This window comes from Squalius cephalus (assembly GCF_949319135.1).
Source record: "Squalius cephalus genome assembly, chromosome: 23".
Taxonomy (NCBI): domain Eukaryota; kingdom Metazoa; phylum Chordata; class Actinopteri; order Cypriniformes; family Leuciscidae; genus Squalius; species Squalius cephalus.
The window spans coordinates 24,733,928-24,746,316 of NC_137144.1; the positions used below are offsets into that span (position 1 = coordinate 24,733,928).

The window sequence follows — 12,389 nt, forward strand, 5'->3', positions numbered from 1 at the left end:
CAGTTAACATCCACAAATGAATAAGCGTGTTGATTCAGGGAGCAGTGCAAAGTGCCCGTGCAAAATCAGTTTTTGTGTTTGTTTTTAGTAATTGTTGGTTTCTTGGTAAAGAAAACACATTTTTACTCCAATTAATCAAAATGGATTTATCACGTTTTGGAACCAAACTATAATATTCAGAAGTAAACAGTGTAGCTGACAGAGTGTTTATGTCAGAATGTTTATTTTCAAACCACAACCTTCTTGGGGCTTCTTTGACCGATACAACTCTCTAATGTCAGAATGTTTATTTTTAAACCACAACCTTATAAAAATGATATATTTAACGATATCTTTAGCATTTCTCATCCAAACAACGTCAAACTTGGCACTGCACTTACTCGTGACCGTAGCGAGACACCTGTCAAGTTTGAAATCCATCGGACTAACGGTTCGAGAGATATGTGGTTAACAGACACACACACACACAGACAGACATACAGACACACACACAGACACACAGACAGACAGACGTTCCTGTAATTTATAGAGATATATATATATATATATATAATTTTTTTGTGTGTGCATTTTTAGTTTAAATTTTGAGCAAGTACAAGTACATGTACAACCTTGAGTAATATTTATTTGAAAATGCTGTTATAACTTCACCATTTATTTTGCATTTATGTGGGGGGTAGGGGTAGTTGTTCTGCATTGTAAATGTGTTCAAGTCTAACCATTTCATATCTGTGTGGTCTGCATTGTGACTGATTGATTTTTATTTGAAAAATTTGAAAAAAGAAAAACATAAACTCCTCGAATCCAGTCAAATTTCTTTTGTGAATTTCAAGTTCAAGTGCGACAAAAGTGCTAAGCACTTTTGATGAACTCACCGATGAACTAATTTTAAAGATAAAATAAAAATGAGTTTCAGGTCAAAATGACCCGAGAGTTAAACGGGCACGTGATGTCACTTCAGCATGCCTACGACGTCGCCTAATTAATATTCATGAGTAAAGCAGCGGTTACTCGGTGAAATCGATTCACTTACCCCAAACGTTTGGCCGCTTTAGAAACGTTCAGAACCACAGATTTACTCATTAAATGAGTAGATCTTTGAAGATTTGAGGCACATAAAGGTAGTTTCGGTGTTTGAGTTTCTCCTTCGTTTAACGGAAAATCGTCATTTCGTTTAACGGAGCGTCAAAATGGTGAACTGCGGTCTCGTGACTCAGAAAAATGAGCCAGGTATGAATTCACCTGTTTACTGTTACCTGAATTTAAACTTTAGTTTTTAATATGTTCGACAGCTGTGGTGTTTTTCCACACAGGGACGTTTGTCGCGAGGGTTTTATTTAAGTTGCTATTACAATATTGGATGAATGTAGATTTTAACCGACAGATTGTTCTCAAGGATGAAAATTTATATTTTTTAACGGTCAACTGGGACGAGTTGTCACATTTTCAAAATGGTAATAGGGCCTGTTGTCACATGTTACGTTCTCTATTCAACTATATTGGATATATTAAACCCTCTATTTATCTCTCAGATAACTAATGTGTATTTGTGTTGTTCTGTTGGTTTGTGTGACTCAGTGCCTCTGAAGAGCATCTCAGTGGAGGTTCGTGTTCAGGATCATGTCTCCACAGTCTCCTCCACTCTGCTGTATGTGAATGAGGAAGAGCGCCCCCTGGAGGCCTTGTTCGTGTTCCCTCTGCCCGCTGATGCTGCTGTCTGCCACTTCAGTGCCAAGATCGGAGAGCAGGAGATTGTGGCAGAGGTGCAAGACAGAGAAACCGTGAGTTCCAATACAAACCAACAGGATGCCGATTTGCTTATATTTTTACTGTGCACTACGTAATATAACTGTGTCTTGCAGGCGAGGGATCATTATGATGACGCTGTGAGTTCGGGACAGCAGGCGTTTCTGCTGGAAGAGAGCGCAGAGAGTCCTGATGTGTTCAGACTGAGTGTCGGCTGTCTGTCGCCGGGTCAGAACGCTGCCGTCACCATCATCTACGTCACCGAGCTCGATGTGCAGGCCGACCACTCGCTGCGCTTCTGTCTGCCGGCTGTACTCAACCCCCGATACACACCAGCAGGTACAGCAGCTGCTACACACACTTTATTAGCGGAGAGAAGCTGATTCTAACCCACTCTCTCTCTGTGTGTGTGTGTGTGTGTGTGTGTGTCAGGTTCAGGAGCTGGTATAGTCTCAGAGATTTCATCAGGATGTGGAGCTGTTCCCTACACGCTGACTCTCAGTGTCCATGTGAGCTCTCCAAAGCCCATCTCCAAACTAGAGTCCAACTGCACTCTGGATCCTCTAGTGTTCCTCCGCCCGGATCACACTCAGGCTACGGTACTGTGTGTGTGTCTTCATGTGTTTATCTGGATGTGTGAGCACAGCAGTGTTATGCATGTGTTTTTATGTGTGTAGGTGAATCTGAGTCCTGGTCACATGTTTGATAAGGACGTTGAGCTGCTTCTGTACTATCAGGATACCCATCAGCCCTCTGCTATAGTGGAGGCAGGAGTGGCCACTGCCCCATCAGGTCGGACCTGCAGATCACTGGCATTATGGGATTGAGTGATCAAGGTTTCACTGACTCTCTCTCTCTATTTCAGGCTCTCTGATGAGGGACCCAGTGGTCATGATAAGTTTGTACCCAGAATTCCCAGAGGAAGTGATGTCATCACTGGCAACACAAGGAGAGTTTATTTTCGTGATGGACCAATCAGGCAGTATGGGTGAAGTGATGCATCATGGGAAAGGGGCACAGACGCGCATAGAAAGCGCAAAGGTAAGATTTAAATATGCATTTGGGTCTTTTGACTCGTATTCAGATGAGACACACTAGAATACTTTTCCATGTCTCCCTACTTTAGGACACTCTGCTGTTACTGTTGAAGAGTCTGCCCATGGGATGCTACTTCAATATCTTTGGATTTGGCTCTCGTTTTGAGGCCTTCTCTCACTAGTAACTATATCTCCATTCACATACAGAATATTCAGATATTCAATTTTTAAATCTGTCAGAGGAGATGTGTTTGTGTGTTTCACTGCAGTCAGAGTGTCGAGTACAGTCAGGACACAGTGGATCAGGCTCTGAAGAGAGTGAAGAGAATGCAAGCAGACCTGGGCGGCACAGAGATTTTACAGCCTCTAAAATACATCTACAGTCAGCCCTGTAAGCCCAACCACCCCAGACAGGTACGACAACACCTCATCATGCATGAATGAATGAATTGATTACATCACTGTATGTACATTTATGACTTTTATAGTGATACAGCACAAATTTTAAAAGGATTTTATTCCCCCTAAACATCAATGCTTCATTGACACATGCACTAATGAGTGTGTGATGTGAATGTTAACTCTATGAATTAGAGATGCACCGATTACAATTTTCTGGGCCGATTCCGATTTCCGATTTTTCATTAAGTTTGACCTGCCGATACCGATTTTAGCCGATTCCGATTTCATTATTTCTAACCACTTTACAGCACACACAAATATTTATTTTATATCTTTTCTGTAATAGAACATTTTACAATTTGCATAGTACATATGTTTTTTGAACAGATAAACGTTATAAAATAGAACTATATAAATTACTCCAGGTGTGGGTAATTCAAACATCTAAAGTGCAGTGTTATGGAAGAACCATTTCCTTTTCACATTCAATATCCAATAATTTTTTATATATGTATTTCTATTTAGCAAACTAAACGTCTGTATGAAAACAGGGAATGGCAATAAAATAATATATAAATAAAAAATAAATAGCCTTGCAGTATAAAGATATTTCTCAAAGCACTCACACACAGGCCTATTGCAATCACTTGTACAAACTGAATAATAAAACAAGTTTAAATTGGTACCTTTTCTATAAATATTAGTCTTTGTTTTCTTTTCTGACATAGCCTACTCCAGTTCTTGTTAAAACACGCAAATTCTGTGCATTTTTTTGTGAAACCCTATTTAGGCTATTTTATCCATCAAAAGTGTGCTTTCCCTTTAATTGAGCGTGAGCAGTGCAGCAAATAGACTCGGCGCCGAAACACACGCTTCACTGCTCGCGACGCTCCTGCTTGACACTCACGCGCTGCTCCAGCTCCTGTTGTGAAAGCACTCATCGATTAACATGCACGCTGAAAAAAAATATGCACTTGCGTTCTGAACGGACGTAATTCACGAGGTTTCCTACATGTGTGTTCCGTGTGCACGTGTGATTCTGATGTTGCGTGATGTTAATCATGCAGCGCCCGAGTGCATTTGACCGGCATAAAATCGGCATTTGTCAGACTGACCGGCCGGTTGCCGGTCACGGCCGATCACGTGAAAATCGGCCAATTCCGGTCGCCAGCCGATCAATCGGTGCATGAATGAAATGAGCACAAATCAAATAGCCGCGTTGTTGTTGCTTATTCATGCGTCTTGCTGAAATCAGAGCTTGGCAAGAGTAAATCAACTAAAATACTACATCATACACATTTTACTTATAGACTAAAAGAATATGGACGTAGTGTCTGTTACGTCACCCGTAGGTTTCTGAAGAGCATTTTTGAAGCCCAAAGTGGGCGGAGCCGGCCGTCGCCATCTTGGCAGCGTGTCACCGAGCGTCATTTTATGGTTTTGTGATAAATCGAAAATGGGCAAAGAGGCGGGATTAGCTGAGGTGACGTGACGGCTAACAGACAGCTGACTGTAAACTTGTTTTTTTTTTTTTTTTTTCTGTAAAGTTGGAACATCTATTTTTACTGTTTTGCTGTTTAACTTTTTTTTAAATCACGAAAGGTCCCTGAGCTGGGACTCGAACTCAGGTCGCCCGAAGCACAACCGCTTTACACCTCAAAGCCTTGCCTATACGAGGCTATCGGCTCAGACCTAATAAAAAATAATCCTAATAAAAAATATTATTTTATCATATTTTTTCAGTGATAACTACAAAGAAAACAGATAGGCTTTTAAAACATAGACACAACGGTCTTCTCAAGTAATTTTACAAAATTCCGGGTAAAGCCCCGCCCACTTACGGCTTTATCTGAATACAGATACGAATAATTTTGAGAATGTTACAGATACAGATATTAGCTCCACTGCACACCCCTAGTTGGCAGTATAATTTGTAAGTTTAAAATGTATGGTACCATAGCAAACATTCCAGGGCACAATTTCATCAAGGGGAATAAGATTTTTGATCAGAGCAGCTGAGAAAAACCATCAATTTAGTGCTAAAGACTTGCTAGATTGCCTGATGATTGGAGGAAAAAACATTTCAGTGCAGGGAATGTTCTTCAGTGGCCTGCGCAGTCTCCAGATATAAATTTCCTTAAATCTTCTGTGAAATTTTAAGAAAGTGATAGCATGGAAACAAAGAATATCAGTGAACTAGAAGCTTTTGCATTCAAGGAATCCCAATAGAGAGTGTCAGAAGCTTGTAAGAACTTAGTCAACATTTATTTGAGGTTATAACAGTAAAAGATTCGCTACAAAATTTGACTTTTGGGGGTTGAATAATTTTGCAAATGTATGTTTAGAGCTAATTTGATGCCTTTTGGTCTCTGGACATTCTGGTATTCTGTAATATGGGACATATCTGTAATATGTATATGTAATATTGTAATGAACAGGCTAGTTCACTCTCTGACAGTAGGTGGCGCCTATGGAACAGCAGAAATGCTGCAGTTACTCTTGTACACAAGTTCTATGGGTCATGGGTTTTAAATTAGGGGAGGCACAGTTGTTTGGTCACTTTTAGACTGAAAAATGAGGAAAATGACATTACACATATACATTACACATTCGGCACGTTTACACGGATGAGCTGCGTTACCACTTGGGGTTCTGACGTCTGTAGTATTTCATGGAGTACAAAGGTTGAGCTGCCATTGCAAGATATTGGTTAACATTTTTTCAGATTTTCAAATTTTGTCCAAAGGTGCTACCAAAGGATTTCCGATGTCTGATATAAATTGTTCTCTCTTCAGCTGTTCATCTTCACTGATGGAGAGGTGGGAAACACTAAAGAGGTGATGGACCTGGTGAAACATCATGTTCACTCTCACAGGTAAAGGTCTGCTGGGTTTGATCTTCCCATCATTCATCTCTTCATCACTTACAGTAACAGAGTTTATTGTGTATCAGGTGTTTCTCATTCGGGATTGGTGAGGGTGCAAGTACCGCCCTCATCACAGGAATGGCCAGGGAAGGATCTGGTCACGCTCAGTTCATCACAGGCACCGACCGCATGCAGCCCAAAGTAAAGCTCTCCACTGGATTTCACAGGCACAGATGTTTCCTAGTCAAATGTCTCAATGGTTTCTCTTTCTCTTAAACTATATCAGGTGATGCAGTCCCTCAGGTTTGCGCTGCAGCCTCCTGTGTTTAATATCTCTGTGAACTGGAGCCTCCCAGATGGCATTAAGGTTGAAAAACTGTCTCAACCCATCAAAGTGCTCTTCCAGGGTCAAAGGGCACTCATTTACGCCCAACTTAAAGGAGAGGTAGGATGATATAGCATGTATTTTTCATTTATTAATTAGATGCATGAATTAGAGTAATTTCTGAATTAATTATATGCTTATTTATTTTACTGATTAATTAGCGTTGTGGCAGACTAACAAGAATAAGAAATTACATTTTTTTCTTTTTCACACACAAAGGTATTTTTTGACTTGAGGAGACTAGGGATGGGTATCAAGAACCGGTTTTAAAATTTACAAGAGCCGGTGATTCGATAAGAAACTCCAAAGCGATTCCGCTTATCGGTTCCTCTGTGTGCATTTTAATGTGATTGAAGTGCAAGAACACCCGTGCACTGTTTATCCAAAGTGTGCGCACAGAAGCCGCCTCTTTACTGAATGTTGCATGAGTTCTCTTCCGCATCTTTTTGAATTTGAATGGACAAATAGGCACAAAATATAAAAAAAAATATCCTTGTAAATGCAGTTGGTTAAACATGTGTATCAGTATATTGGATTTGTCTAGCTTTTAAGGTGACAGCAGCCTAAAATTATAATCAAACAACAAAAGACAAAGAGAAAATTAATTAGCTGTTCTTGACTGAATAACTTTTGTTACTATATTTGTAATGTATATTTTATTTATAAAAAGCAGTGTTATTTTACATTTTATTAGTTTCTGTACCTGAATACCTGAAAATCTTAAAACACTGTTGTTGTTGTTTTTCAGTCATATCTTGGTTCAGTTGTGTTTAAATGTGTGATTGCTAATTTGTTTAGTTGGTTTTTTTTAATTACTGAGTTTACTTGTCTTTAAAATTGCTTGAAATTTATATTAGTTAGGCCAGTTGTTTTTGCTGTGATATTTTTAAACCATAGGCCAGTGGTTCTCAACTCCAGTCCTCGGGACCCGTTGCTCTGCACATTTTGTATGTCTCTCTTATCTGACACACTCAGTTCAGTTCATGGAGTCTCTCTTAACGAGCTGATGATCTGATTCAGGTGTGTTAAAGGGGGGTGAAATGCTCATTTTCACTCAATCTCCTGTTAATCTTGAGTACCTATAGAGTAGCATCCTTCATATCTCCAAAAAGTCTTTAGTTTTATTATATTTATAAAAGAAAGATAGGCTGTACCGAGTCTTTCCGGAAAAAAAACGAGCGGCTGAAGGCAAAGCTAAAGCTGTGCTAACGCGCCAAGCTAACAACACACAGAGACATTTGTTCAACAGTTTTACTCACCGCCCGGTTCCAACGCACGACCGCGAACCTTTATCATTGTGACTGCTCGATCCTTAAGCATTAGACGATCTGCAAATCCGTCGATCTGGGCTTTGTTTATAAAACAATCATCGTCGAAATGCAGGGAACAAACAGTCTTGCACAACCTCCGCTGATGCTCAGAAAAAAACAAACTCCATCCACTGGTCCCTTAGCGCTGGGTTCTTTGGGAATCTGTGCAGGGTTGTCTTGCCCTGGCAACCAAAAACCCACTTCTTTGGTGACGTTGACTTCCCTAAAGCCGAGCATAGTGCTTTGATGGGCGTACTGCTTTCGCTCTCTCGCTCTGGTCTACGGTTGCGTGCGCGCCCGCGCCCTTCCGGAGAAGTGTCCTTAGGACCCATATAAGGAAATTCCGCTACATCTGATGTCACACATGCCCATACTCGAAAAAAACTTTCCGAAACTTGTGACAAACCGGAAGGAGCATTTTTGGAACAGAAATACTCCTTCAAACGTACAATTTATTTTTTTAAACTTTGTCCATGTTTAGCATGGGAATCCAACTCTTTAACAGTGTAAAAAACTCAGTATGCATGAAATAGCATTTCACCCCCCCACCCCCTTTAAATAAGGGAGACATACAAAATGTGCAGAGCAGCGGGTCCCGAGGACTAGAGTTGAGAACCACTGCCATAGGCAATAGTTCCTATGTGTTAAATGGTAAATGGACTGCATTTATATAGCGCTTTCACAGACCTATGGCCACCAAAGCGCTTTACATAGCCTCACATTCACTCACTCATTCATACACCGACGGCGGTGTCAGCCATGCAAGGCGCCATCCAGCTCGTCAGGAGCAGCTGGGGTTAGGTGTCTTGCTCATGGACACCTCGACACTTGGTCAGGTGGAACCGGGGATTGAACCACCAAGCCACTGCCGCCCCACAAGTGTTAGCCTGTTCATTTTTGTTCATGGTATTCAGCTACAATTAAATGTTTTGCAATAAGACTTAGAATTAATGTGAATAACATCCAAGTTTGTTTGTTTATTTACCTTTTTGTAATCGAAATAAGGAAAGTCGATATTCGAGAATCGGATTCGTTATAGTTCAAACAATACCCAACCCTAGAGAAGACCTACTGTATAATGCAGTTCACGAGTCATTTCAACCATGATGTGTTTGGTGCTTTTGTGACACTTTCTGAAGCCTGAAGGTTTAACTACCTATTATATTTAAATGCTTAGAAAAGAGGCCAGAAAACTCCTTATAGCTCATAAATTTTAGCTTTTTATTTGCTATTAATCCTAATTCTGTCATCTTTTACTGTCTCCTAGAGTTCGGGAGGCTCTGTGGGAATGGTGACAGTCAAGTACAAGCTTAAAGATCAACGAGTAACAAACCAGCTAAACTTCTGCCTCAAACCAACTGAGGAAACTGGGTAACAAACACAAACATACATAGAAACATATTGAATTGGACTGACATTCACTGTTTGCTTTTCAAATACAACAAATTTCCTCCATGTTTTTGCAGGTTGGCTGTCCACCGGCTGGCGGCTCGGACCCGGATCCGTTTTCTGGAGCAGAAAGAAAGGGCTAGTAGTGCGAATCTGAAGAGTGTCAGGAGAAAGATAATGGAGCTCAGTGTTCAGGCAGGAATGAGCAGTGTTCATACAGCCTTCATTGCCATTAATAAAGACAGCAGACAGACTGTGAAAGGACCCCTGCTGCAGAGAAGAGTGCAGACATACGGTTAGTGCGACGATTGTGATCTTGTGAGGATGTCTGTGTCTGTTCATATTATAAATTCAAAACCAATGTTCCCTTATACATTTCATATGATTATCGCAATCAATTTCTGTTTTAGGGTTTCTACATTTTCCAAACAGACCAATGTTAAGAGGCGGTGGGCGATGGAGCTCTGATTGTGTGAGTATGAATAATTTTTACTGCCTGTTGACTATTTACTACAGTACATGCAATGTTTTCTCCTTATTAATATGTCAAAGTTTTGGAAATGTATTTAGAAAGTTCCATGTTGCCTTTAAGATGTGAAATAAATGTGTTTTTTAGGAAAGCGATGAGGAGCCTTCAGGGGTAAGATCAATCATATCTCGTGTTTTTGTGCTCTGAATGTGTATGGATCAGTGTTTTGTTGTGTTTGAATGACAGCAAGGATTTTAAAGGCTTTTCATATCAATTCTCAGTTTGCAATGTAAAATGTATTCTTTTTTTTTTTCTGTTTTAGGGAGGATGTGGTAAGTGATTCTCTTCTATCTCTTTGTGCCTGTGAGAATGTATTTGTGTTGTTTGCTAAAACCAGAGTCACAACTTTCTACTTGCGCCCATTCTGTAACATTGACTGGAAATGACGGAATGGTGAAAACAGCTCTTTTTTATGGATTCATTGACATTTGAAAAACAAATACTGGCCTCGGCCTTTAGGATTATACAAAAAAAAACATTTCAGTCAAAAATGACTAAATCAGTCCATCCCTATTGCAAAGCTTTTCTTGTTTGTTAGTGCTTTTGGATGTGTCTGTTCTTGGCTGTTTCTCCAGATCTGAATCTGTTCTGACTTTTGGTTTCTCTTCCTGTAGACGCACAGCCACGGGTCAAGTCTACGTCACGGCTGGGTAAATGGCACCCCGATGTAGTATTAGTTTTGTGAAATTTGTACATTTAATTATTGCTTTATTTGATTGTTTGTTCATGTAATCATTTTATTTGAGTAATTTAGTTCTTCATATTATCAAGACATGTTATCATTATGTACATTTAATGTGTTTATTTATAAAAAATACCTAATGAGAGACAGTGAATAGAAGAACGAGATTGAAGCGCAGTCCAGCTGCTACTTACAGAACCAAACCACACTCAGCAAGAGCACAGAATGCTCGTGTCGAACCATATGTGCTACAGACATGAGCAAATCCCTTAAACTCATGTGGCTTGTTGAGGTGAGGTGTGCTGTTATTTTCTAAGCTATCAGATGTAGGGTGTTCGTCTGGGAGCTGGTAAGAAACCTCCCACAGTATGTTAGCATTGTGGCTACACACTTTCATGCCGAGCAGCAATTACATTTGTTCAGAACATGTATACAATTATTATAATGTCAGAATGTTTCTATCACATAACCGCATATATTCAGTATGCATCTTGAAATGAGTTTGTCTTTTAGGTAAGCGACGTTGGTCTCACAACTTGGGTAAGAACGTGTGTGTGTGTGTGTGTGTTAAATATAAATATTTGTATATTTTTTTAGATTTATTATTAATATAGTAGAACCTGATCCCCAGAAGGACTTGTTACTGAATGCACTTATAACTTCTCTTTCTCTATATGTGTGTTCAACTGCAGACCCGTTACTCCAGCTGGTTTCTCTCCAAAAGGCGTCAGGCTGCTGGGATCTGGACGCCACACTGGCTGATGCGTTTGGGAAGACGGAGGATGAGCTGACCAATCAGAAGCCAGCACAGGTGAGAGATGTGATGAATAATAAGACAGCGGTGATTGTGTCCAGTAACAAGTGCAGTGTATGATGGTTTGTGCACAGGTGGAGGGGTCAGTATGGGCCACTCTCCTGGCTCTGATCTGGTTATACGGCTGTAAAATAGACCAGCGGGTCGAGTGGCAGTTTGTGGCCATGAAGGCGGCGTCATGGATCGGCTCTCAGAAAGGTGAGATCTCCATTCCAGACCACATTCACTCAGTCAGCGTTCATCAAGACACGCTTGAGCAAATATCTTCAGCTCTTTGACACACACTGATGATTTGAGTGTGTGTGTGTTTCAGTGGGCGATCTGTCTCAGTGTGTGTGTGTGGGTAATGTCCTGCTCGGATGTCAGGTGACCAAAGAGATTCTGGGAATCTGAAGACGTCAGTGTGTCTACTTCCTGTGCCGTCAGAAGACAAAGGAACTGTTACAGTTTCATTAACTGTTTCTGTTAGTGTTTCATTAAGGTTTAATCTGTTTAATTTGTTCAAATCAACACCAGTTTGGAAAAATATATGTGAGTGACCTGCAAGATCATTTGAGTTTTTTGTACCAAAGTGAAAAATAGTTCTGGATTTTTTCTTCTTATATAATTTCCCCCCCAAGATACAATAATTTAAATGGATCAGGTCACACATAAAAACTGCTCTGTTCTGTGTTTTTGCAGTTTTGAAATTGAAAATAATTTGAATCAGATAAAAAAAAAAGTGTTTTAAAAAGATGTGTCCTGTTGGTTCTGTATGGTATTCAAAACTTTAACACTCTTAGTGTATTAGCCAAGTAATATTGTGGTAATAGCAGCATAGGTTATTTGCTCATGTTTGCTCTGCCCTTATTTATTTATCTGAATGCCTGTCATCAATCAGGCAAAACAGAAGAGACAATTTATCATATAACACAAACTATGCATTGTTTTAAACAGGCAAACGGTTGCAGTTTATGCTTAACATTGACACTTTTATTACCATTTCGAAATAATCCATTAAACAGTTGCGATTTGAGGAGCGTGCACTAATATTTTCAGTTTTACCCGTTTGCATGTTGTTCAATTAACCACTTGTAATTCAATTTTAACATTTTAGTTGTTGTGGTAAGCTTGTGAAGGTGCTGCAGGGTTGATAATTTCATCAAATCTCCATGTTTCTACCCATATAGAGAATTGTGTGTTTTGCGGAAAAAGTTAATTCATTAATTCATGCATGTCAAAGACAAACA

General features: G+C 39.9%; 1 protein-coding gene across 1 annotated transcript; it reads left to right on the forward strand.

Moving 5' to 3' along the window:
• Window positions 1-1,114: 1,114 nt before the first annotated feature.
• LOC307151672 (von Willebrand factor A domain-containing protein 5A-like) lies at window positions 1,115-11,593 on the forward strand. Its single transcript, XM_079859788.1, has 21 exons — window positions 1,115-1,230; window positions 1,579-1,781; window positions 1,863-2,085; window positions 2,179-2,345; window positions 2,424-2,538; window positions 2,612-2,787; window positions 2,873-2,964; window positions 3,053-3,197; window positions 5,981-6,060; window positions 6,138-6,252; window positions 6,338-6,496; window positions 9,014-9,117; window positions 9,213-9,430; window positions 9,546-9,607; window positions 9,752-9,775; window positions 9,927-9,936; window positions 10,279-10,314; window positions 10,860-10,886; window positions 11,039-11,157; window positions 11,235-11,358; window positions 11,474-11,593. The coding sequence occupies exons 1-21, from the start codon at window positions 1,191-1,193 to the stop codon at window positions 11,551-11,553; spliced, it is 2,319 nt and encodes a 772-aa protein (XP_079715914.1). The 5' UTR covers window positions 1,115-1,190; the 3' UTR covers window positions 11,554-11,593.
• The last annotated feature ends 796 nt before the right edge of the window (window positions 11,594-12,389 follow it).